Here is a 27,500-nt window from a genome sequence, read left to right on the forward strand (position 1 = left end):
ACTTCACTAGACTATATGTTCACATCAGACTATACAGATACACCCTTTCTACTTCACTAGACTATATGTTCACATCAGACTATACAGATACACCCTTTCTACATTCACTAGACTAGATGTTCACATCAGACTATACAGATACACCCTTTCTACCTTCACTAGACTAGATATTCACATCAGACTATACAGATACACCCTTTCACTAGACTAGATGTTCACATCAGACTATACAGATACACCCTTTCACTAGACTATATGTTCACATCAGACTATACAGATACACCCTTTCTACCTTCACTAGACTATATGTTCACATCAGACTATACAGATACACCCTTTCTACTTCACTAGACTATATGTTCACATCAGACTATACAGATACACCCTTTCTACTTCACTAGACTAGATGTTCACATCAGACTATACAGATACACCCTTTCTACTTCACTAGACTATATGTTCACATCAGACTATACAGATACACCCTTTCTACTTCACTAGACTAGATGTTCACATCAGACTATACAGATACACCCTTTCTACTTCACTAGACTATATGTTCACATCAGACTATACAGATACACCCTTTCTACCTTCACTAGACTAGATGTTCACGTCAGACTATACAGATACACCCTTTCTACCTTCACTAGACTAGATGTTCACATCAGACTATACAGATACACCCTTTCTACTTCACTAGACTATATGTTCACATCAGACTATACAGATACACCCTTTCTACCTTCACTAGACTAGATGTTCACGTCAGACTATACAGATACACCCTTTCTACTTCACTAGACTAGATGTTCACATCAGACTATACAGATACACCCTTTCTACTTCACTAGACTATATGTTCACATCAGACTATACAGATACACCCTTTCTACTTCACTAGACTATATGTTCACATCAGACTATACAGATACACCCTTTGATTCTCCAACAAAATGGCCGCTGCAGAACACCTGTCCCACCACCCCCATCCCACACGTACACACACCCCTCTGCTCAGACTGTTACCTCAGTGATAAGTCAGGCAGCCCATAAATAACATGGGTCTGTCTAACATCTGTCTCTGGCGCTATGGCGACGCCCTTGACATGCCAGGTACTGTAGGGCACCAAGATTTACGGGACGCCTCAAACCTCACTACACCCCCCCTTGCCCTGTATATACACACGCACCCCCGCCCACCTCCTGTCCAGGTGTTTCAGGTTAACATTAAATAACTCTTTTTAAAGGAAGTTCAAACCGACGGCTATGAGCGTCTCTCCATGGCTTCGGCAGCACATCTCCCCTAGAGGGACAGAACACTCCTGTTGGGTCATGCTACTGCATCTCTCTAACTCATTCACCCTTTTACCACGTAAGAGTCAACCTTTTATCTAGAAGGACGTGTGTGTGTGTATCTGATCATGCTAGTGGGTTTCTCTACACGCCCCCGTTGAGAAGGCACTTCCAGCAGCTTCCCTGCACACATTATACACTTATACACATTGCGGTATCGTGTACCTGCTTTAGTTGCTGGGAAAACTTGTTGTCTGGTAGTTTGTCTGTAAATCTTGTCTCGCTCAGAGGCACAACAATGACGCACGGCCTTCATGGAGATGCAGAAGAGAGAGAGAGCAAAAGAAATCGTGTACACCATATATCACACATGCACACGCACACACACCGCCTCACTCTCACTGCTCTCTGTTATGCTTTGTGTTTCTGCAGCTAGGCCTAAGGTTTTCTTTCACAGCAGGCTTTTGAAGATTGAAATGTTGTTGACTCAATTGTCTTCCCTTTTCTCTTCCCCCTCTCTCTTCTTCCTTCTCTCTCCCTCCCTCTCTCTCACTCCCTCCCTCCTTCCATCCCTCCCTATTTCCCCCCTCTCCATCTCTCCCACCATCTCTCTCTCACTACCTCTCTCCCCCTTTCTCCCTCCCTCCCTCCACCCTGTGTATCCCTACCTCTCTCCCCCTTTCTCCCTCCCTCCCTCCCTAAACCCTCTCTCTCCCTCACTCCCCCTTTCTCTCTCCCTCCCTCCCTTCCTTGCCCATTTCTCCCTCCCTCCCTTTCTCCCCCTCCATCCCTCCCTTCCCCATTTCTCCCTCCCCCTTTCTCTCTCTCCCCCTCTCTCCCTCCCTTCCCCATTTCTTTCTTCCTTCCTTTCTCTCTCTCTCGCTCCCTCCCTCTCTCCCTCCCTCCCAACCTCCATCCCTCCCCCATTTCTCCCTCCCCTTTCTCTCTCTCTCCCCCTCCCTCCCTTTCCCTCCCCCTTTCCCTCCCTCCCTCCCTCCCCTCTCTCTCTCTCTCTCTCTCTCTCTCTCCCTCCCTCCCTCCCTCCCTCTCTCTCCAGCTACAGGAGTACTATAAGAAGCAGCAGGAGCAGCTGCATCTTCAGCTTCTGACTCAGCAGCAGCAGCAGGCTGGGAAGCAGGCAGCCAAAGAGGTGAGACCCCAACGGAGCGATGTTATCAAGCGCACTTACAAGCACACTCGTACACAGTTGAAGTGGCCAACTCGTCAGTTAAGGGATTGTGGAGTATGTAGGGCACATGGAGGTGAAGTGCTGTAACTTACAGAGCGTTTGTACTGGGGCAGAGCGCACACCTCTTCCACCCTCCTCTATTCATCCTCCTCTTTCCCTATCTCCTACTGTCCTCGTATCCTCTCCTTCTCTCCTTTCCTCCTTCTCTCCTCTTCCTGTCTTCTTGCCTTTGTTGTGTAGTCTGGCTCTCCAAACAGGAGTTATAGTAGTGATGGAATATATGTCATTGTTCTGCACTAACACACCATGGTAAACCTCACTGATAGAGAGCTCTGCGTTAATAGAGCATAAGGATTCATTTACATGGTTTCTGCGTTATTTCTTGTGTGTGTGTGTGTGTGTCCGCGCGTGTGCGTGAAGCCTGAGGTAAAATCCTTTTGTCGACTCACTATCGGAGTTGCCTGTCAATTAACCCCCGCAAGCATTGATAACTGTGCCAACACACACACTCCTCCACCAGGTCTAACCACACTAACAGGGATCCCGGTGGGTTTCAAGCAGGATCACAACACATAACGACAAAGAGCATCCAACAGATCACACCAGATTACTGTCATAGAGGGTGTGTTGGGAGGGGGCTTTGGTTCGATTTAGGCTTGTGAGTTGTCAGAGGTGTCTAAGAGAGCAATCATAAAGGGATTCTCTCACAAAAACAAACACATACACATATACATGTTCATATTCCCCATCCAATCTTACACACATAGAGTACATGTTCCCCATCCAACCTTACACACATACACTCTCCCCATCCAGCCTGACATTTTCAGAGAGTAGAGGAGGGATGTGGCAGGGGCAGAGAAAAAGAGAATAGTGAGAGAGAGTGAGAGAGAGAAAAATGGAGAGAGAGGGGAGAGAGAGGGGAGAGAGGGGAGAGAGAGGGGGAGAGAGGGGGGGGAGAGAGAGGGGGAGAGATGGGGAGAGAGAGGGGGAGAGAGAGGGGGGAGAGAGAGGGGGAGAGAGGGGAGCAGGTAAGAAACAGAGAATACTTCTAGGGAGCTCGTGGGCTCCAGAGACCATTGTGGGAATCGCATGAGGAGGCTCGGCCTAGATCTTCCCTCTTTTCTCCCTCCCACCTCTTTCACCCCCCTCTCCCTGTGGACCCTCTCCCCCCTTGCCTACAGCGGTCAGCCAACTCGACCGTGACCAAAGCAAACCAGTTGTGGTTGACTTGCATGTAGAGACCGTGTCTGATTCCTTTTCTATTTTTTTACTCCTGTCCGATTCTCCGGTTATATTTTTCCTGTAACAAGCATACAAGTGCAAACACTGGTCACACACACACAGACACAGACACACAGACACAGACACACACACACACACACACACACACACACACACACACACACACACACACACACACACACACACACACACACACACACACACAGACACAGAAACAGACACACACACACACACACACACACACAAAGCTGATGTGTGATGGCTCATCGCTCCCACTGTTGTGGACATATATCCTCCCCTATGTACAGCTAAAGCCTGATCTACAGTCTAACTCACTGCCTTATAACAATCAATAGTCCAATGCCTCCAGCAGTACAACACTGGTGGTTTTCTTCTCTAGCTGGTGGTTAATTGAATGGTTAATGTCATTGATTGGCCAGAGTCTCCACTCACCTGGTGTCCCAGGTCTGAGAGGAAGAAAGAGAAGCAGCACTGCTGAGGACCTCGAGGCCCGGAGGTGCTCACCCTACTGGTTAGAATGGGTATGGCAGGTAGGTTACATAGGCCTACATAGGTCACCTACTTATCAAGTGCCTAGGGCATAGGGGTTAGATGAAGGGCATAGGGGTTAGATGAAGGGCCTAGGGGATACATTTATGGGGACTACTACACGTGAGTACTCAATCAGTCCTTCTTAACCTATTATGATGAATAGTTGTTATAATAATAGACACATCAATTGGATGAATGGATAGATTCATTGAGTAAAAGCTCTGTGTGAGCTCTCTGGTCACTCAACAGATGAAAGAGGGAGTGAGGGATGGAGTGAGGGATGGAGAGAGGGATGGAGTGAGGGATGGAGAGAGGGATGGAGTGAGGGATGGAGAGAGGGATGGAGTGAGGGATGGAGTGAGGGATGGAGAGATGGATGGAGTGAGGGATGGAGAGAGAGATGGAGTGAGGGATGGAGTGAGGGATGGAGTGAGGGATGGAGAGAGGGATGGAGTGAGGGATGGAGTCAGGGATGGAGTGAGGGATGGAGAGAGGGATGGAGTGAGGGATGGAGTGAGGGATGGAGAGAGGGATGGAGTGAGGGATGGAGTGAGGGATGGAGAGAGGGATGGAGTGAGGGATGGAGTCAGGGATGGAGTGAGGGATGGAGAGAGGGATGGAGTGAGGGATGGAGTGAGGGATGGAGAGAGGTATGGAGTGAGGGATGGAGTGAGGAATGGAGAGAGGGATAAAGAGAGGGAGAAAAATACAAATCTCCCCTGTGCATTTTTTAACATGTGTGTGTCAATGACTGACTTTTTGACCCCTCTGTATTCTCTGAATGTTCCAGTCGTTGTTTTCTGTGTAGAAGTGATTGCTGAAAGAGTGTGTGACTGGTGCATTGGAGCTGGTCAGAAGTCAGCTTAATGAAGTGACTGTCTGTCACACTAGACGTTTGGGACTGGCAGTGTGTGTGTGTGTGTGTGTGTGTGTGTGTGTGTGTGTGTGTGTGTGTGTGTGTGTGTGTGTGTGTGTGTGTGTGTGTGTGTGTGTGTGTGTGTGTGTGTGTGTGTGTGTGTGTGTGTGTGTGTGTGTGTGTGTGTGTGTGTGTGTGAGAGACTGGCAGGCTCAGACAGTGTGTGATGTGCTCATAAATCACGTTGACAGCCTGTTACTGCGCTAGCTTTGGCCACTCAGCCGCGGCTAATGTAAACAGAACACACACACAATGAGTTAAAGAACCACTAGCATGTCTCTGGAGAGAGAGGGTGAGATAGAGGGAGGTGGGGGGGAAGATGGACAGACAGTACCAGGGAGAAGGAGAGATGGACCAAGGGAGGGAAAGTGTTGAACGGAACAAGAAAGCTTTAACAGCTTTTAGGTGGACATCAAGAGCTACAGATAAGGCCAGGAGGTTTTCCTGACCACATGACTAGACCAGGAAAAACTCTAGGTCCTGGTTACATGGTCAGGAAAATATCTAGCTGTATACACTAAAGTACATTGTGCTTGGTCTACGAGAAGGTTGTTGAGTGTGTAGTTGTGACAGAAGTCAAGACAACAAGTGTAACATTGTAACTGGCGGGTCAGAGTCTCCTGCTGTTGGACTTCTCTTCCCTCTCTGGAGGGAATGCCTGTTGTGCTGACACAGTGACCCTCTGCCTCCCTATATATACACACACACACACACAACCTACCTCCCCAGACGCCCAGTCTGGCAGGAAGTGACCTTGTGGCCTTCCTGTGAGTTCCTCCTGTCTGTTCAAAGGCTCGTCGGCCGCTGCTTGCTCTCTGATAGAAAAACCTCTATTTATTTATTTTTCCACCCACCCCTCTCTCTCTCTCTCTCTCTCTCTCTCTCTCTCTCTCTCTGTTCCTCTCTCTCGCTGTCTCTCCTCTCCTTCTGTTATCTGGGGAAGATAAGGGCCATCTCTCAGGGGGGACATCAAACAGTGTAACACAGGCTTGGGCCGGCACCGACAGGGAAACCAGGAAAGGGGACATTTATCACCGCGACACGCACTGACGTTATCGCCACATGCCATGTAGTCTGTACCACTCACCCCTTCACCTCCTCCCTCCATCCCTTCCTTCCCTGCTTCCATCTCTCTCTTTCCTCAAGAGTCCCCATACAACAGATTCAAGTTTTGGGGTCTCACAGTTTTACTTTCCAACACTGCTCGTCTGTGTGGAGTCTTTCAGACTCCATTTTACAATGTACCTGAGATGCATTGATGGAATGGGCTTCCTTAAACCTTAATACAAATGCTCTCCAATGGAGTGGGGTAGAAATACTGGGAAATACATTTTAGAGTTTTATCAACACGTAAGTACTTTCTCTCTCTTCTCTCCACAGCAGCAGATAGGTAACAAGCAGTTGGCCTTCCAGCAGCAGCTCATTCAGATGCAGCAACTTCAACAGCAGCACATCCTCAACCTGCAGAGACAAGGCCTGGTCTCCCTACAGCCCAGTAACCCCATGCAGAGCCTGCAGCAAGGTACACACACCCAGCCTTACCTTTACCCTTACCTCTCAAATCCCATGACTTCCTTACCCACCAAATTCCAACTCCTCCATACCTCCCTACTAGACATAGAGGTCTGGTTGCCAGTTGGTGGGAGTGTTTTAGTGCAAATAATGACAGTACTTAATAGCTAGCACTGCCCTCAGCCCAGCCATCATCTCAAGCTGTGTGCACACACACTCACACACACACACACACACACACACACACACACACACACACACACACACACACACACACACACACACACACACACACACACACACACACACACACACACACACACACACACACACACACACACACACACACACACACACAAAGCCCCAGTACCTACAGCCAGATGTGAAGCCTGTTAACTTAGTCAGCTCATAAAAGATAAAAGCTGGGCCTGATTGTTTGTGGAAGGCAGTCATTTGGATAATAAGTAAAATATGCCACCAAATTCAGAGCTCCAAGAGGGGAAAGGAGGGAGTATCTATGTGTGTCTGTGTTAATGCTTGAGATGAGCCAGACACACAGCCCTTCGTTCTTGTTCTGTCTCTCCCTAGTGTGTGTGTGTGTGTGTGTGTGTGTGTGTGTATGCTCGGCTCTTCATAACCAACCCCAGCTTTAAGAGTGTACACACGCATACAAACACACACACACACACACACACACACACACACACACACACACACACACACACACACACACACACACACACACACACACATACACACACAGAGCTTTGGCGTTCCAAAGTGGCCGCAACATTACTAAATCCCCGACTGGCAAGAACACACACAGACCAGGATAGAGTTTCCTCCCCCATCCTCCCTCCCTACTCCCCCTCCCTCGCCTCTCTCTCTCTGTATCGCACTAGCAACCCCCACCCCTCAGTTTTGCAGGCCTAGACTTTTTACTCCAGGCTTCACCTCTAACAGTACTGCACACTGAATGAGTGTGAAAGACAGACTGTAGACGTTTTAAAAGTAGAAGAGTGGAATTTATCAGACAGCTTTAAACCAGGGGCTTTGGCATCTCCCCCTCTTTCTTTCTCTCTATCTCTCAGTCTGTCTTTCCCTCTTTCTCTCTATCTCTCAGTCTGTCTTTCCCTCTTTCGCTCTATCTCTCTATCTCTCAGTCTGTCTTTCCCTCTTTCTCTCTTTCTCTCAGTCTGTCTTTCCCTCTTTCTCTCTATCTCTCAGTCTGTCTTTCCCTCTTTCTCTCTATCTCTCAGTCTGTCTTTCCCTCTTTCTCTCTATCTCTCAGTCTGTCTTTCCCTCTTTCTCTCTATCTCTCAGTCTGTCGTTCCCTCTTTCTCTCTATCTCTCAGTCTGTCTTTCCCTCTTTCTCTCTTTCTCTCAGTCTGTCTTTCCCTCTTTCTCTATCTCTCAGTCTGTCTTTCCCTCTTTCTCTCTATCTCTCAGTCTGTCTTTCCCTCTTTCTCTCTATCTCTCTATCTCTCAGTCTGTCTTTCCCTCTTTCTCTCTATCTCTCAGTCTGTCTTTCCCTCTTTCTCTCTCTCTCTGTCCTCTTCTTCTGTCTTACTCGCTCTCTCCCTCTCGTCAGAGTGGAATTTCCCTGCAGTGTGAAAGAGCCTGTCCATTGTGACGGCTCAGCCAGGCGTGAGGAAGAGCATTCCTCTGGTCAGCCATGCCATACACACACACACACACACACACACACACACACACACACACACACACACACACACACACACACACACACACACACACACACACACACACACACACACACACACACACACACACACACACACACACACACACACACACAGACAGGTAGCCCTGCCGCTCTGAGCCCCACTACACGTGGAGTGTGTGTTTGTGTGTGCGCTCCACTGCCCCGCATCAGCGTCCCTCCATCAGTCCGGTATGCATGTGTACATGTGTGTGTGGTGGGCAGATTGTCTATTGAGTTTATAGAGTATATATACTTCATATTAGTTTTAGCATACATAGCTTACAGTCTTTAGCATACATAGCTTACAGTTGGCTGTTGCAAACACTGAGAAACTGTAAATGAATTGTTCCTTTCCATTTACTTAATTTGCTGTCGATTGGGGCAACTTAATTTCTGTGTTAATCTAACTTGACCCAGGCATAATGTCTATGCTGATAGACATCTAGACACACACACTAGTGGTTGCACACACACACACACACACACACACACACACACACACACACACACACACACACACACACACACACACACACACACACACACACACAGAGACAGACAGACAGACAGACAGACAGACAGACAGACAGACAGACAGACAGACAGACAGACAGACAGACAGACAGACAGACAGACAGACAGACAGACAGACAGACACATGCGGTATCTATTCACACAGACACATACCTGTACATGTATACACTCTCTCTCTCAAACACACACAGATACACACACACACACACACACAGACAGACACACAGACAGACAGACAGACACATGCGGTATCTATTCACACAGACACATACCTGTACATGTATACACTCTCTCTCTCAAACACACACAGATATACACACACACACACACACACACACAGACAGACACACAGACAGACAGACAGACAGACAGACAGACACATGCGGTATCTATTCACACAGACACATACCTGTACATGTATACACTCTCTCTCTCAAACACACACAGATATACACACACAGTTCCATTTCTCTAGAGTGAGGATTTTGTTTTGGCTGGCTGAGAGGAGAATGTAGAAGCAGCAGACATAATATTTGGATTTCTGTTAGGATTGTGTATGTTCATGTGTGTGTACGTGTGTGCGCGTGTGTGTCTTTCAGGGACAGCTTGGGCCAGATGCAGAGAGGGCCAGGGGGTCAGGTGTGTGTGATGAGGGGTTGCTGGGTGGACCTATCTCTCCTCTCACAGTGAAATATGAGGAGAAATAGCTATAACATACACACACACATACACACGCACCCAAACACACTCAGACACAGCGCAGCAACAGAAGAAGCATTGCTAGCATTGGACAGCAATAATCACTAACAGGGAAGGCTGGGGAATAGGGGAGATGTAGAAAGATAACAAAACCTACAGAAATTAGCCTTTAGCTTCCTTCAGTTCATACCCCATCATTTTCCTCATACTTAACCACTCCCAGGGGCTCGGCCCACTGAGTGTCTGTGTGAGTCTCTCTGCGTGTGAGTGTGTGTGTGAGTTTCTCTGCATGTGAGTGTGTGTGTGAGTCTCTCTGTGTGTGAGTGAATGTGTAAGTCTCTCTGTGTGTGAGTGTGTGTGTGAGTCTCTGCGTGTGAGTGTGTGTGTGAGTCTCTCTGCGTGTGAGTGTGTGTGTGAGTCTCTGTGTGTGAGTCACTCTTTGTGTGAGAGTCTCTATTTGTGTGAGAGTCTCTCTTTGTGTGAGTCTCTCTTTGTGTGAGTCTCTCTGTGTGTGAGTCTCTCTGTGTGTGTGTCTCTCTTTGTGTGAGTCTCTCTTTGTGTGAGTCTCTCTTTGTGTGAGTCTCTCTTTGTGTGAGTCTCTCTGTGTGTGAGTCTGGATGTGTAACTGGATGGTGGTTTTGTAAGTAATAACTAATATCCAATAACTAAATCTACACTCTCCTCTGCTCTCATCCCTCACTCTCCTCTTCTCTCATCCCTCACTCTCCTCTCCTCTCACCCTCACTCTCCGCTCCTCTCATCCCTCACTGTCCTCTCATCCCTCACTCTCCTCATCCCTCACTGTCCTCTCCTCCCCTCTCATCCCTCACTGTCCTCTCCTCTCATCCCTCACTCTCCTCTTCTCTCATCCCTCACTCTACTCTCCTCTCATCCCTCACTCTCCTCTCCTCTCATCCCTCACTGTCCTCTCCTCTCAACCCTCACTCTCCTCATCCCTCGCTGTCCTCTCCTCCCCTCTCATCCCTCACTCTCCTCTCCTCTCATCCCTCACTGTCCTCTCCTCTCATCCCTCACTCTCCTCCCCTCTCACCCCCCTGCAGCCATGTGTCCTGGGGACCTGCAGCAGCTGTGGAAGGAGGTGTCGGGGTGCAGTCTGCAGAGGAGGCCCTGAAGCAGCAGCAGACTGGAGAGGGTCTGGACCTCAGCACCAACTCTACCTCAACCTCCTTCCCCAAAGCAAACACACGCAGCAGCCTGCACAATGGACAGGACAACCACACCCCAAAGAGAGACAGATACAGAGACAGGTACAGAGACAGGTACAGAGACAGGTACAGATATAGAGACAGATATAGAGAAAGGTACAGAGACAGATATAGAGACAGGTACAGAGACAGGTACAGAGACAGTTATAGAGACAGGTATAGAGACAGGTACAGAGACAGGTACAGAGACAGGTACAGAGACAGGTACAGAGACAGGTACAGTTGGGTGCTTTATAAATATTTCATATGAATGCACCATCGGGGCCATATTTCAGAAATGTATTTTATTATCTGGGTTATTGTTAGATGACTGTGTCCCCCAGCGAGAGCTTGTTACGCGATGAACTGCTAGAGGACTGGCATTTTGAAAAGCTGACACACACACACACATGCTCACACACACACACATATGCTCACACATCTGATAGAGCTAGAGAGAATGTGATGTGGTCAAAAGTTTTGAGAATGACACAAATATTAATTTCCACAAAGTTTGCTGCTTCAGTGTTTTTAGATATTATTGTCAGATGTTACTATGGAATACTGAAGTATAATTACAAGCGTTTCATAAGTGTCAAAGGCTTTTATTGACAATTACATAAAGTTGATGCAAAGAGTCAATATTTGCAGTGTTGACCCTTCTTTTTCAAGACCTCTGCAATCTGCTCTGGCATGCTGCCAATTAACTTCTGGGCCACATCCTGACTGATGGCAGCCCATTCTTGCATAATTAATGTTTGGAGTTTGTCAGAATTTGTGGATTTTTGTTTGTCTACCCGCCTCTTGAGGATTGACCACAAGTTCTCAATGGGATTAAGGTTTGGGGAGTTTCCTGGCCATGGACCCAAAATATTAATGTTTTGTTCCCCGAGCCACTTAGTTATCACTTTTGCCTTATGACAAGGTGCTCCATCATGCTGGAAAAGGCATTGTTCGTCACCAAACTGTTCCTGGATGGTTGGGAGAAGTTACTCTCGGAGGATGTGTTGGTACCATTCTTTATGCATGGCTGTGTTCTTGGGTGAAATTGTGAGTGAGCCCACTCCCTTGGCTGAGAAGCAACCCCACACATGAATGGTCTCAGGTGCTTTACTGTTGGCAAGACACAGGACTGATGGTAGCGCTCACCTTGTCTTCTCCGGACAAGCTTTTTTCCGGATGCCCCAAACAATCGGAAAGGGGATTCATCAGAGAAAATGACTTTACCCCAGTCCTCAGCAGTCCAATCCCTGTACCTTTTGCAGAATATCAGTCTGTCCCTGATGTTTTTCCTGGAGAGAAGTGGCTTCTTTGCTGCCCTTCTTGACACCAGGCCATCCTCCAAAAGTCTTCGCCTCACTGTGTGTGCAGATGCACTCACACCTGCCTGCTGCCATTTCTGAGCAAGCTCTGTACTGGCGGTGTCCCGATCCCGCAGCTGAATCAATTTTAGGAGACGGTCCTGGCGCTTGCTGGACTTTCTTGGGCGCCCTGAAGCCTTCTTCAGAACAATTGAACCACTCTCCTTGAAGTTCTTGATGATCCGATAAATGGTTGATTTAGGTGCAATCTTACTGGCAGCAATATTCTTGCCTGTGAAGCCCTTTTTGTGCAAAGCAATGATGACGGCCCATATTTCCTTGCAGGTAACCATGATTGACAGAGGACGAACAATGATTCCAAGCACCACCCTCCTTTTGAAGCTTCCAGTCTGTTATTCGAACTCAATCCACATGACAGAGTGATCTCCAGCCTTGTCCTCGTCAACACTCACACGTGTTAATGGGAGAATCACTGACATGTTGTCAGCTGGTCCTTTTGTGGCAGGGCTGAAATGCAGTGGAAATGTTTTTGGGGGATTCAGTTTATTTGCATGGCAAAGAGGGACTTTGCAATGAATTGCAATTCATCTGATCACTCTTCATAACATTCTGGAGTAAATGATACAAACTGAGGCAGCAGACTTTGTGAAAATTAATATTAGTGCCATTCTCAAAACTTTTGGCCACGACTGTACACTAATAGTGATACAGTGTGACTGATGTGTGCTCCATGTGCCCTGTAGAAGAACTGTGCTGGATGTAATTCACACGTAGTTACTATGTCTTTAGACAGTCATGATGTGCGTATCTGTGAGTAAGGTGTGTGTGTATAGTGTTAAGTACTGTGTAATAAGCTGGTGTGTGTAATATTCTAGTGTAAACGGCCCTCAGGTCATTTGATATGTGGTCATTGTGGTCGTTCTCATGTGTTTTCTGGAGTGGAGCACAAACTACTACTCTACTGCCGTCCAGGGGCCAGTTTGGCATGGGTGTGTCTGGGTGAACATTATGAGATGAGGAGGAAGAGGAGGAGGAAGAGGGGTAGGAAGAGGAAGAGGGGGAGGAGGGAGAGGTTAAGGAGGAGGAGGGGCAGAGGAGGAAGAGGAGGAGGAGGAGGAGGAGGGAGGAGGAGGAGGGGAGGAAGATAAGGGGGAGGAGGAGGGGGAGGAGGAGGAAGAGGGGGAGGAGGAGTGAATGAGGAAGGGGTGACCTGAGAAATGGTTTGTTCGAATGTGAGCACAAAGTAGAAAAAGTGTTGTGTGTATGTAGTGTTATTCTTTGTGTGTGTTTGTTGGTTGTGTGTGTTTGTTTGTTGGGGCATGTGTGTGTTCAGGGGAGATGTATGTTTCAGATTGTGTGTGTTTGTTGGGTATGTATTCACCCGTGGGTTGTGTTCATTTAATCTTTAAGAGCAAGACTCTTTGAATGGATCTCCTCCTTCAGCAAGGCAGACCTCGGAGATGAACACCTCATGCCTTATACCAAAGGTGGCCCACTATCCAGCAGCCAGTGAGTAACTCACACTCAGACACACAACTCACACACACAGACCTGACATGCTGAGAATGAGGACATGCTCCCTCTGTGTGGGGGAAGTATAAGAGAGCTAGCTCCTGTGACATTTGACTGGCCCATGCTAACACTACCCTAGCATTGCTCATAGGGAGGCAGAGGAGACTGAAGGGAGGAGAAAGGAGGGGGCTAGCATGATACAGATAATGCATGGCTGATGTGGACTGGTGTGTGGTTGCCAGCAGTTTGTCGCTTCTGCAGTCTGAGCAGCTTCTGAACTGAGCGGAGTCAACCACAGCCAACACGCACACGCACGCACACGCACACGCACACACACACACACACACACACACACACACACACACACACACACACACACACACACACACACACACACACACACACACACACACACACACACACATCTGCCCAATGAGAAGGGAATAGGGGAGGAGAAGAGGGGAAAAGAGAGGAAGGAGAGGAGGGGATGAGAATGCGCTTGTCTTTGGGATGGTCCCATCTGTGAGAGGGATGGTTTGTGTTATACAACCCTGTGATGTGGATCTGGCAGATGCCTCAACCTCCTCCACACACACAGACGCACACGAACACAAACACATGTGAACATTGCTGTTTCAGCCTGTATGTCTCTGGATGCTGGTAGATTTCATGTAAATAAACTGTGAACTCTCTGTGGGAGTTTGTCAGACATGAGGCCAGGCTGGTTCAAACCTCATCTGCAGCACAATGTGAACCCTGTACACTGGCTACTGGACACACACCAAACACACACAGCCACTGGACCTGCCCTCACTGGCCTGGATCCGGCCCAAACCAGAATCAGCATCCCAGAGCTACACACACACACACGCACGCACACACACACACACACACTCACTCACTCACTCACTCACTCACTCACTCACTCACTCACTCACTCACTCACTCACTCACTCACTCACTCACACACACACACACACACACACAGAACTGTCTCACAATAAAGCATACAGCCACGTCTGAGAACAACCAGTGTATGAGGGATAAGACCGCCACCCTACTCACCAATCATGCGGGCCGTATGGGTCTCATACTGACTAGAGAGGGGGGTGGGGACTGGGGCATTGTGAGGATGAACGTTTGAAATGGAAGAACACACACACCATTCTGCTCTTAGCTTCATGTTCACCACGCTCTGATGACAGTAAGGGAACTATGGCCTTAGTGTGGAACAATGGAGGCTTGCACTGTGTGTGTGCTTTTGCTGCTCAGAGGCATGTGTCTCTGGTTCTGATGTGTGCTTTATTTCATCTGTCAATGGTCATCTCAAATGAGATCACTAATTCCTTTTCTCTTACAGTATGTGTTGTGTGTACAGTATGTGTTGTCTATACAGTATGTGTTGTCTGTACAGTATATGTTGTCTATTGTCTATACAGTATGTGTTGTCTGTACAGTATGTGTTGACTATACTGTATGTGTTGTCTATAGGGTATGTGTTGTCTATACAGTATGTGTTGTCTATACAGTATGTGTTGTCTGTACAGTATGTGTTGTCTGTACAGTATGTGTTGTCTATACAGTATGTGTTGTCTGTACAGTATGTGTTGTCTATACAGTATGTGATGTCTGTACATCTGTTATGTTAGCTTCACATCATTCTAACCTGCCATTTTTCTCTCCCCCCTCTCTCCCCCTCTCTCCCCTCTCTCTCCCTCTCTTCACCCTCTCTCTCCCCTCTCTCTCCCCCTCTCCCTCTCTTCACCCTCTCTCTCCCCTCTCTCCCTCTCTCCCCCTCTCTTTCCCTCTCTCCCCCTCTCTCCCTCTCTTCACCCTCTCTCCCCCTCTCTCCCACCTCTCCTCCCTCTCTTCACCCTCTCTCTCCCCTCTCTCCCCTCTCTCTCCCTCTCTTCACCCTCTCTCTCCCCTCTCTCCCCCTCTCTCTCCCTCACTTCACCCTCTCTCTCCCCTCTCTCCCCTCTCTGCCCTCTCTCTCCCTCTCTTCACCCTCTCTCTCCCCTCTCTCTCCCCTCTCTCCCTCTCTCCCCCTCTCTCTCCCTCTCTTCACCCTCTCTCTCCCCTCTCTCCCCTCTCTCTCCCCTCTCTGCCCTCTCTCTCCCTCTCTCTCCCCTCTCTCCCTCTCTCCCCCTCTCTTCACCCTCTCTCTCCCCTCTCTCTCCCCTCTCTCCCTCTTTCCCCCCCTCTCTCTCCCTCTCTTCACCCTCTCTCTCCCCTCTCTCCCCTCTCTCTCCCTCTCTTCACCCTCTCTCTCCCCTCTCCCTCTCTCCCCCTCTCTCTCCCTCTCTTCACCCTCTCTCTCCCCTCTCTCCCCTCTCTCTCCCCTCTCTGCCCCCTCTCTCCCTCTCTCACCCTTCTCTCTCCCTCTCTTCACCCTCTCTCTCCCTCTCTTCACCCCTCTCTCCCCTCTCTCCCTCTCTCCCCCTCTCTCTCCCTCTCTTCACCCTCTCTCTCCCCTCTCTCCCCTCTCTCTCCCCTCTGCCCCCTCTCTCCCTCTCTCACCCCTCTCTCTCCCTCTCTTCACCCTCTCTCTCCCCTCTCTCCCTCTCTCCCTCTCTTCACCCTCTCTCTCCCCTCTCTCCCACCTCTCCTCCCTCTCTTCACCCTCTCTCTCCCCTCTCTCCCTCTCTCTCCCCTCTCTCCCCCTCTCTCTCCCTCTCTTCACCCTCTCTCTCCCCTCTCTCCCCTCTCTCTCCCCTCTCTGCCCTCTCCCTCTCTTCACCCTCTCTCTCCCCTCTCTCCCCCTCTCTCCCTCTCTTCACCCTCTCTCTCCCCTCGCTCCCCTCTCTCTGCCCTCTCTCTACCTCTCTTCACCCTCTCTCTCCCCTCTCTCCCCTCTCTCTCCCTCTCTTCACTCTCTCTCTCCCCTCTCTCTCCCCTCTCTACCTCTCTCCCCCTCTCTCTCCCTCTCTTCACCCTCTCTCTCCCCTCTCTCCCCTCTCTCTCCCTCTCTTCACCCTCTCTCTCCCCTCTCTCTCTCCCCTCTCTCCCTCTCTCCCCCTCTCTCTCCCTCTCTTCACCCTCTCTCTCCCCTCTCTCCCCTCTCTCTCCCCTCTCTGCCCCCTCTCTCCCTCTCTCACCCCTCTCTCTCCCTCTCTTCACCCTCTCTCTCCCCTCTCTCCCTCTCTCCCCCTCTCTCTCCCTCTCTCCCCCTCTCTCCCTCTCTTCACCCGCTCTCTCCCCTCTCTGCCCCCTCTCTCCCTCTCTCCCCCCCTCTCTCTCCCTCTCTTCACCTTCTCTCTCCCATCTATCCCTCTCTCCCCCCTCTCTCCCCTCTCCCCCCCTCTCTCCCTCTCTCCCCCTCTCTCTCCCTCTCTTCACCCTCTCTCTCCCCTCTCTCCCCTCTCTCTCCCCTCTCTCCCCTCTCTGCCCCCTCTCTCCCTCTCTCCCCCTCTCTCTCCCTCTCTCCCCCTCTCTCCCTCTCTTCACCCTCTCTCTCCCCTCTCTGCCCCTCTCTCCCTCTCTCCCCCCTCTCTCTCCCTCTCTTCACCTTCTCTCTCCCATCTATCCCTCTCTCCCCCTCTCTCTCCCTCTCTCCCCCTCTCTCCCTCTCTCCCCCTCTCTCTCCCTCTCTTCACCCTCTCTCTCCCCTCTCTCCCCTCTCTCTCCCCTCTCTCCCCTCTCTGCCCCCTCTCTCCCTCTCTCTCCCCCTCTCTCTCCCTCTCTTCACCCTCTCTTTCCCCTCTCTCTCGTTCTCTCAGCCACGAGGAGCATGCAGGTTCCCATCCTCTCTATGGCCATGGAGAGTGTAAATGGCCTGGCTGTGAGGCTCTGTGTGATGACATGGGACAGTTCATCAAGTGAGTAACACCCTGAAGCTGCATTCATCAACGACTCTCCTCCACACAGCCACTGTGTGTCAGTCAGCCCATGCTACAAAGAATGGACGGGGCCCCTATTGCTGATGGATTGTCACTTTCAATCTTCCTAGCATGACTTTCTAGTGACTAGTGTAGGACTCTACAGTGAGTACTACTATTTCAGTCAGCCCAGACACACACTACCAGCGAACACAGCGACTAGCCAGTGCTGAGTGTCAGTCAGTCAGTGTAGCTTTCTACAGCCTTCCATCAATAATGAATCAGTTGCTATCGGTTACATCAGGCTCCCTTGGTAGAGCAGAGCGTTTTGTTATTGTGTGTCCGTCTACATTATTTAACAGCTCTCTCTCTCTCTGTCAGCCTTCTCTCATCCCTTTATCCCTCACTTCAATCCCTCTATCTCTCTTTACGTGGTGTGTAGTGAGAGAACCTGTGACACGGTGCTGATAAGGTATCAAAGAAACCGAGGTTACGCCTTATAAGATAGCATAAGTCATTCAGTGTGTGTGTGTGTGTGTGTGTGTGTGTGTGTGTGTGTGTGTGTGTGTGTGTGTGTGTTACCTGTCTGTAACTGGTCCCTCCCGTCTCTAGCTGATTAGTGTTGTGCTCCCAGAGTTCTCTGCTCTGAAGGGTCAAGCAAATTGTTTCCACGCTTCGTTAGTGGTTTACTTAATTAGCTCATTTACAATCACAGCTCTTTGTTTCCATGGCGCTAGCAAAGACTTCAAACAGCAGCTCCCTCTCTGTCCATCTCCCCCTGCTTTCCTTCTCTCTCTCCTCTCTGCCTGTCTTTACCTCTCTGTCCATCTCCCCCTACTTTCCTTCTCTCTCTCCTCTCTGCCTTTCTTTACCTCTCTGTCCATCTCCCCCTGCTTTCCTTCTCTCTCTCCTCTCTGCCTTTCTTTACCTCTCTGTCCATCTCCCCCTGCTTTCCTTCTCTCTCTCCTCTCTGCCTTTCTTTACCTCTCTGTCCATCTCCCCTGCTTTCCTTCTCTCTCTCCTCTCTGCCTTTCTTTACCTCTCTGTCCATCTCCCCTACTTTCCTTCTCTCTCTCCTCTCTGCCTTTCTTTACCTCTCTGTCCATCTCCCCTGCTTTCCTTCTCTCTCTCCTCTCTGCCTTTCTTTACCTCTCTGTCCATCTCCCCCTACTTTCCTTCTCTCTCTCCTCTCTGCCTGTCTTTACCTCTCTGTCCATCTCCCCCTGCTTTCCTTCTCTCTCTCCTCTCTGCCTGTCTTTACCTCTCTGTCCATCTCCCCCTGCTTTCCTTCTCTCTCTCCTCTCTGCCTGTCTTTACCTCTCTGTCCATCTCCCCCTACTTTCCTTCTCTCTCTCCTCTCTGCCTTTCTTTACCTCTCTGTCCATCTCCCCCTGCTTTCCTTCTCTCTCTCCTCTCTGCCTTTCTTTACCTCTCTGTCTTGTCTGTTTGCCAGTTTGTAGTCTTCGGGGATGGTGTGTAAAGTGGAGAGGGGAGAGGGAGGGGTGAGGGGGGTACAGCGGGGGAGATTGGGTGTGTGTATGTGAACGTGTGTGCTGGTGGGAATAAGGGGTGATACATCTAAGCCTGATGTAAACAGTAAGTTGTTACTATGTGTTAGCGTGATGACACAACACACAACATGTCAGGTGAACAAACTCACTAATACACACAGGCACATTCCATTGAGATCCTGATATCTCTACTACAACAGCTTCAGGACAGTCCACTTGTGGCTAACAAATAACAAACCCATAACAAACCCCTAGCAATCCCATTATGAATATTTTAACAGAGGCCAAAGGAACCCTTAACCAAGGCTTTACCAAGACCTAACAATGTCTGTGAGGTAGAGAAACAGACTTTATAATTATCCACTGAGATAATATCTTGAGGGATAGTGTGTATTAACATGGCATGGTACACACACACACTCACATGTACGCACACACATACCCGGAGGAGGTGTTGTGAAATGATGGCAGCGGACAGTCTGATCAAAGCCAGAGGCAGGCTGGGAAAGTTTTGAGAGGAAAGCTGTTGTTTGGTGTCTTATTTCACACAGCCTCAGGGCAGGTGGAGTGAGAGGGGGGGAGAGAGAGAGAGACAAACCAAACAGTGACAGATAAAGCCGTCAGGTCGACAGTGCGCTCCCCTCCAGCCTTCCTTAGTCATCGCTCCGGGCAGGAAGAGACGAGAGACAAGAGGAGACACTCTTCTATTTCCAGCTCTTTTCTTCCTTCTGATCTTTGATCTCTCTCTTTCCTCCCATCCCCTTTATTCTCTTTATTCTCCACTATCCTCTTCCCATCACCTATTTTCTTCTCTTCTCCTCTTCTATCTAATTACATTTTCCTAAATAGTAGAGACATTTACTAATTTCCCCTCCTGTCTCTTTCTCTCGCTCTATGCCGTCTGCTATAGTACTTTGTTGGCTGTGGTTAGTGGGGCTGATGGTAATGGGTAATGTGGGTTGAATCCCGGTCTGAGAGGGCTGAGGAGTAAACAGAGACTCATTGTCGGGACGCACGGAAAAAACCTGGCTACTGTTTATGACTGAGCCACAGAGTTGGAGAGGGGGGGGGTAGAGGTGGAGGATTATAGAGGAAAATAGGAAAAAATTATGTTGGAGTGGAGAGTTATAGAGAGGGTTAGAGAGTGGAGGAGTGAAGAGAGAGTTAGGGAGTGGATGATTATAGAGAGAGTTAGGGAGTGGATGATTATAGAGAGAGTTAAGGAGTGGAGGATTATAGAGAGAGTTAAGGAGTGGAGGAGTAAAGAGAGAGTTAAGGAGTGGATGATTATAGAGAGAGTTAAGGAGTGGAGGATTATAGAGAGAGTTAAGGAGTGGAGGAGTGAAGAGAGAGTTAAGGAGTGGAGAGTTATAGAGAGAGTTAGGGAGTGGAGGAGTGAAGAGAGAGTTAAGGAGTGGAGGATTATAGAGAGAGTTAGGGAGTGGAGGAGTGAAGAGAGAGTTAAGGAGTGGAGGATTATAGAGAGAGTTAAGGAGTGGAGGATTATAGAGAGAGTTAGGGAGTGGAGGATTATAGAGAGAGTTAGGGAGTGGAGGATTATAGAGAGAGTTAGGGAGTGGAGGAGTGAAGAGAGAGTTAAGGAGTGGAGGATTATAGAGAGAGTTAGGGAGTCGAGGAGTGAAGAGAGAGTTAAGGAGTGGATGATTATAGAGAGAGTTAAGGAGTGGAGGAGTGAAGAGAGAGTTAGGGAGTGGAGGAGTGAATAGAGAGTTAAGGAGTGGAGGATTATAGAGAGAGTTAAGGAGTGGAGGATTATAGAGAGAGTTAAGGAGTGGAGGATTATAGAGAGAGTTAGGGAGTGGATGATTATAGAGAGAGTTAAGGAGTGGAGGATTATAGAGAGAGTTAGGGAGTGGATGATTATAGAGAGAGTTAGGGAGTGGATGATTATAGAGAGAGTTAAGGAGTGGATGATTATAGAGAGAGTTAAGGAGTGGATGATTATAGAAAGAGTTAGGGAGTGGAGGATTATAGAGAGAGTTAAGGAGTGGATGATTATAGAGAGAGTTAGGGAGTGGATGATTATAGAGAGAGTTAAGGAGTGGATGATTATAGAGAGAGTTAAGGAGTGGAGGATTATAGAGAGAGTTAAGGAGTGGAGGAGTAAAGAGAGAGTTAGGGAGTGGAGGATTATAGAGAGAGTTAGGGAGTGGAGGATTATAGAGAGAGTTAAGGAGTGGATGATTATAGAGAGAGTTAAGGAGTGGAGGATTATAGAGAGAGTTAAGGAGTGGAGGAGTAAAGAGAGAGTTAGGGAGTGGAGGATTATAGAGAGAGTTAGGGAGTGGAGGATTATAGAGAGAGTTAAGGAGTGGAGGAGTGAAGAGAGAGTTAAGGAGTGGAGGATTATAGAGAGAGTTAAGGAGTGGAGGATTATAGAGAGAGTTAGGGAGTGGAGGATTATAGAGAGAGTTAGGGAGTGGAGGATTATAGAGAGAGTTAGGGAGTGGAGGAGTGAAGAGAGAGTTAAGGAGTGGAGAGTTATAGAGAGAGTTAGGGAGTGGAGGAGTGAAGAGAGAGTTAAGGAGTGGAGGATTATAGAGAGAGTTAGGGAGTGGAGGAGTGAAGAGAGAGTTAAGGAGTGGATGATTATAGAGAGAGTTAAGGAGTGGAGGAGTGAAGAGAGAGTTAGGGAGTGGAGGAGTGAAGAGAGAGTTAAGGAGTGGAGGATTATAGAGAGAGTTAAGGAGTGGAGGATTATAGAGAGAGTTAAGGAGTGGAGGATTATAGAGAGAGTTAGGGAGTGGATGATTATAGAGAGAGTTAAGGAGTGGAGGATTATAGAGAGAGTTAAGGAGTGGAGGAGTAAAGAGAGAGTTAGGGAGTGGAGGATTATAGAGAGAGTTAGGGAGTGGAGGATTATAGAGAGAGTTAAGGAGTGGAGGATTATAGAGAGAGTTAGGGAGTGGAGGATTATAGAGAGAGTTAGGGAGTGGAGGATTATAGAGAGAGTTAAGGAGTGGAGGATTATAGAGAGAGTTAGGGAGTGGAGGATTATAGAGAGAGTTAAGGAGTGGAGGAGTAAAGAGAGAGTTAGGGAGTGGAGGATTATAGAGAGAGTTAGGGAGTGGAGGATTATAGAGAGAGTTAGGGAGTGGGAGGAGTAAAGAGAGAGTTAGGGAGTGCAGGAGTAAAGAGAGAGTTAGGGAGTGGAGGATTATAGAGAGAGTTAGGGAGTGGAGGAGTAAAGAGAGAGTTAGGGAGTGGATGATTATAGAGAGAGTTAGGGAGTGGAGGATTATAGAGAGAGTTAGGGAGTGGATGATTATAGAGAGAGTTAAGAAGTGGAGGATTATAGAGAGAGTTAAGGAGTGGAGGATTATAGAGAGAGTTAAGGAGTGGAGGATTATAGAGAGAGTTAGGGAGTGGAGGATTATAGAGAGAGTTAGGGAGTGGAGGACTGAAGAGAGAGTTAAGGAGTGGAGGATTATAGAGAGAGTTAAGGAGTGGAGGATTATAGAGAGAGTTAGGGAGTGGAGGATTATAGAGAGAGTTAGGGAGTGGAGGATTATAGAGAGAGTTAGGGAGTGGAGGAGTGAAGAGAGAGTTAAGGAGTGGAGAGTTATAGAGAGAGTTAGGGAGTGGAGGAGTGAAGAGAGAGTTAGGGAGTGGAGGATTATAGAGAGAGTTAGGGAGTGGAGGAGTGAAGAGAGAGTTAAGGAGTGGATGATTATAGAGAGAGTTAAGGAGTGGAGGAGTGAAGAGAGAGTTAGGGAGTGGAGGAGTGAAGAGAGAGTTAAGGAGTGGAGGATTATAGAGAGAGTTAAGGAGTGGAGGATTATAGAGAGAGTTAAGGAGTGGAGGATTATAGAGAGAGTTAGGGAGTGGATGATTATAGAGAGAGTTAAGGAGTGGAGGATTATAGAGAGAGTTAAGGAGTGGAGGAGTAAAGAGAGAGTTAGGGAGTGGAGGATTATAGAGAGAGTTAGGGAGTGGAGGATTATAGAGAGAGTTAGGGAGTGGAGGATTATAGAGAGAGTTAGGGAGTGGAGGATTATAGAGAGAGTTAAGGAGTGGAGGATTATAGAGAGAGTTAGGGAGTGGAGGATTATAGAGAGAGTTAAGGAGTGGAGGAGTAAAGAGAGAGTTAGGGAGTGGAGGATTATAGAGAGAGTTAGGGAGTGGAGGATTATAGAGAGAGTTAGGGAGTGGAGGAGTAAAGAGAGAGTTAGGGAGTGCAGGAGTAAAGAGAGAGTTAGGGAGTGGAGGATTATAGAGAGAGTTAGGGAGTGGAGGAGTAAAGAGAGAGTTAGGGAGTGGATGATTATAGAGAGAGTTAGGGAGTGGAGGATTATAGAGAGAGTTAGGGAGTGGATGATTATAGAGAGAGTTAAGAAGTGGAGGATTATAGAGAGAGTTAAGGAGTGGAGGATTATAGAGAGAGTTAAGGAGTGGAGGATTATAGAGAGAGTTAGGGAGTGGAGGAGTAAAGAGAGAGTTAAGGAGTGGAGGATTATAGAGAGAGTTAGGGAGTGGAGGATTATAGAGAGAGTTAGGGAGTGGAGGATTATAGAGAGAGTTAAGGAGTGGAGGATTATAGAGAGAGTTAGGGAGTGGAGGAGTAAAGAGAGAGTTAAGGAGTGGAGGATTATAGAGAGAGTTAAGGAGTGGAGGAGTAAAGAGAGAGTTAGGGAGTGGAGGATTATAGAGAGAGTTAAGTGGAGAGTTATAGAGGAGGGGAGGGAGAGAGGGAGAAGGGGAGGGAGAGAGAGGGAGAAGGGGAGGGAGAGAGGGGAAGGGGAGGGAGAGAGGGAGAAGGGGAGGGAGAGAGGGAGAAGGGGAGGGAGAGAGGGAGAAGGGGAGAAGGGGAGGGAGAGAGGGGGAAGAGGAGGGAGAGAGGGGGAATGGGAGGGAGAGAGGGAGAAGGGGAGGAGAGAGGGGAAGGGGAGGGAGAAGGGGAGGGAGAGAGGGAGAAGGGGAGGGAGAGAGGGGGAAGAGAAGGGAGAGAGGGGGAATGGGAGGGAGAGAGGGAGAATGGGAGGGAGAATGGTTTAGAGAGAGGAAGAAGGGGAGGGAGAGAGGGGGAATGGGAGGGAGAGAGGGAGAATGGGAGGGGGAGAGAGGGATAATGGGAGGGGGAAGGGGAGGGAGAGAGGGGGAATGGGAGGGAGTGAGGGAGAATGGGAGGGAGAGAGGGGGAATGGGAGGGGGAAGGGGACGGAGAGATGGGGAATGGGAGGGAGAGAGGGAGAAGGGGAGGGAGAGAGGGTGAATGGGAGAGGGAGAATGGGAGGTAGAGAGGGGGAATGGAGGGAGAGAGGGAGAAGGGGAGGGAGAGAGGGAGAATTGGTTAGAGAGAGGAAGAAGGGGAGGGAGAGAGGGAGGGAGGGAGGGAGGGAGAATGGGAGGGAGAGATGGAGAAGGGGAGGGAGGGAGGGAGAAGGGGAGGGAGAGAGGGAGAATCGGAGGGAGAGGTCGAGAATGGGAGGGAGAGAGGGAGAAGGGGAGGGAGAGAGGGAGAATGGGAGGGAGAGATGGAGAATGGGAGGGAGAGAGGGAGAATGGGAGGGAGAAGGGGAGGGAGAGAGGGAGAAGGGGAGGGAGAGAGGGAGAATGGGAGGGAGAGATGGAGAATGGGAGGGAGAGATGGAGAATTGGAGGGAGAGAGGGAGAAGGGGAGGGAGAGAGGGAGAATGGGAGGGATAGAGGGAGAATGGGAGGGAGAGAGGGAGAAGGGGGGGGAGAGAGGGAGATTGGGAGGGAGAGAGGGAGAAGGGGAGGGAGAGAGGGAGAAGGGGAGGGAGAGAGGGAGAATGGGAGGGAGAGAGGGAGAAGGGGAGGGAGAGAGGGAGAATCGGAGGGAGAGGTCGAGAATGGGAGGGAGAGAGGGAGAAGGGGAGGGAGAGAGGGAGAATGGGAGGGAGAGATGGAGAATGGGAGGGAGAGAGGGAGAATGGGAGGGAGAGAGGTAGAAGGGGAGGGAGAGAGGGAGAATGGGAGGGAGAGATGGAGAATGGGAGGGAGAGATGGAGAATGGGAGGGAGAGAGGGAGAAGGGGAGGGAGAGAGGGAGAATGGGAGGGATAGAGGGAGAATGGGAGAGAGAGAGAATGGGAGGGAGAGAGAGAGGCAGAAGGGGAGGGAGAGAGGGAGAGATGGAGAATGGGAGGGAGAGATGGATAATGGGAGGGAGAGAGGGAGAAGGGGAGGGAGAGAGGGAGAATGGGAGGGAGAGATGGAGAATGGGAGGGAGAGATTGAGAAGGGGAGGGAGAGAGGGAGAATGGGAGGGAGATATGGAGAATGGGAGGGAGAGATGGAGAATGGGAGGGAGAGATGGAGAAGGGTAGGGAGAGAGAGGGGGAGAAGGGGAGGAGAGGGAGAATGGGAGGGAGAGAGGGAGAATTGGTTAGAGAGAGGTAGAAGGGTAGGGAGAGAGGGAGAATGGGAGGGAGAGAGGAAGAAGGGGAGGGAGAGAGGGAGAATGGTTTAGAGAGAGGAAGAAGGGGAGGGAGAGAGGGGGAAGGGCAGGGAGAGAGGGGGAATGGGACGGAGAGAGGGAGAAGGGGAGGGAGAATGGAAGGGAGAATGATTTAGAGAGAGGAAGAAGGGGAGGGAGAGAGGGGGATGGGAGGGAGAGAGGGAGAATGGGAGGGGAGAGGGAGAATGGGAGGGGGAAGGGGAGGGAGAGATGGAGAATGGGAGGGAGAGAGGTAGAAGGGGAGGGAGAGAGGGGGAATGGGAGGGGGAGAGGGAGAATGGGAGGGAGAGAGGGAGAAGGGGAGGGAGAGAGGGGAATGGGAGGGAGAGAGGAAGAATGGGAGGGAGAGAGGGAGAAGGGGAGGGAGAGAGGGAGAAGGGGATGTAGAGAGAGAAAGGGGAGGGAGAGGGAGAATGGGTTAGAGAGAGGAAGAAGGGGAGGGAGAGGGAGAAGGGGAGGGAGAGAGGGAGAATGGGTTAGAGAGAGGAAGAAGGGGAGGGAGAGAGTGAGGGAGAGAGGGAGAAAGGGGAGGGAGAGCGAGAGGGAGAGCGAGAATGGGAGGGAGAGAGGGAGAATGGGAGGGAGAGAGGGAGAAGGGGAGGGAGAGATGGAGAATGGGAGGGAGAGAGGGAGAAGGGGAGGGAGAGAGGGAGAATGGGAGGGATAGAGGGAGAATGGGAGGGAGAGAGGGAGAATGGGAGGGGGAATGGGAGGGAGAAGGGGAGGGAGAGAGGGAGAGATGGAGAATGGGAGGGAGAATGGGAGGGAGAGAGGGAGAAAGGGAGTGAAAGAGGGAGAATGGGAGGGAGAGATGGAGAATGGGAGGGAGAGATTGAGAAGGGGAGGGAGAGAGGGAGAATGGGAGGGAGAGATGGAGAATTGGAGGGAGAGATGGAGAATGGTAGGGAGAGATGGAGAAGGGGAGGGAGAGAGGGAGAAGGGGAGGGAGAGAGGGAGAATGGGTTAGAGAGAGGAAGAAGGGGAGGGAGAGAGGGGGAAGGGCAGGGAGAGAGGGAGAATGGGAGGGGGAGAGGGAGAAGGGGAGGGAGAGAGGGGGAATGGGAGGGAGAGAGGGAGAAGGGGAGGGAGAATGGGAGGGAGAATGATTTAGAGAGAGGAAGAAGGGGAGGGAGAGAGGGGGAATGGGAGGGAGAGAGGGAGAATGGGAGGGGGAGAGAGGGATAATGGGAGGGGGAAGGGGAGGGAGAGAGGGGGAATGGGAGGGAGTGAGGGAGAATGGGAGGGAGAGAGGGGGAATGGGAGGGGGAAGGGGACGGAGAGATGGGGAATGGGAGGGAGAGAGGGAGAAGGGGAGGGAGAGAGGGTGAATGGGAGGTAGAGAGGGGGAATGGAGTGAGAGAGGGAGAAGGGGAGGGAGAGAGGGAGAATTGGTTAGAGAGAGGAAGAAGGGGAGGGAGAGAGGGAGGGAGAATGGGAGGGAGAGATGGAGAAGGGGAGGGAGGGAGGGAGAAGGGGAGGGAGAGAGGGAGAATCGGAGGGAGAGGTCGAGAATGGGAGGGAGAGAGGGAGAAGGGGAGGGAGAGAGGGAGAATGGGAGGGAGAGAGGGAGAATGGGAGGGAGAAGGGGAGGGAGAGAGGGAGAAGGGGAGGGAGAGAGGGAGAATGGGAGGGAGAGATGGAGAATGGGAGGGAGAGATGGAGAATTGGAGGGAGAGAGGGAGAAGGGGAGGGAGAGAGGGAGAATGGGAGGGATAGAGGGAGAATGGGAGGGAGAGAGGGAGAATGGGGGGGAGAGAGAGAGAGGGAGAAGGGGAGGGAGAGATGGAGAATGGGAGGGAGAGATGGATAATGGGAGGGAGGGAGGGAGGGAGAAGGGGAGGGAGAGAGGGAGAATGGGAGGGAGAGATGGAGAATGGGAGGGAGAGATTGAGAAGGGGAGGGAGAGAGGGAGAATGGGAGGGAGAGATGGAGAATGGGAGGGAGAGATGGAGAATGGGAGGGATAGATGTAGAAGGGGAGGGAGAGAGATGGGGAGAAGGGGAGGAGAGGGAGAATGGGAGGG

At 50.0% G+C, this 27,500-nt stretch overlaps 1 protein-coding gene across 1 annotated transcript in view; it reads left to right on the plus strand.

The window, feature by feature from the left end:
* Positions 1–27,500, plus strand: part of LOC112239667 (forkhead box protein P4) — a 162,890-nt gene that overhangs the window by 117,122 nt on the left and 18,268 nt on the right. The window contains 6 exon segments of the mRNA XM_042296251.1: positions 2,354–2,446; positions 6,579–6,720; positions 10,731–10,769; positions 10,772–10,937; positions 13,607–13,705; positions 17,428–17,526. Coding sequence (XP_042152185.1) covers positions 2,354–2,446; positions 6,579–6,720; positions 10,731–10,769; positions 10,772–10,937; positions 13,607–13,705; positions 17,428–17,526 — 638 coding nt within the window.

This window comes from Oncorhynchus tshawytscha, linkage group LG02 (assembly GCF_018296145.1).
Source record: "Oncorhynchus tshawytscha isolate Ot180627B linkage group LG02, Otsh_v2.0, whole genome shotgun sequence".
Taxonomy (NCBI): domain Eukaryota; kingdom Metazoa; phylum Chordata; class Actinopteri; order Salmoniformes; family Salmonidae; genus Oncorhynchus; species Oncorhynchus tshawytscha.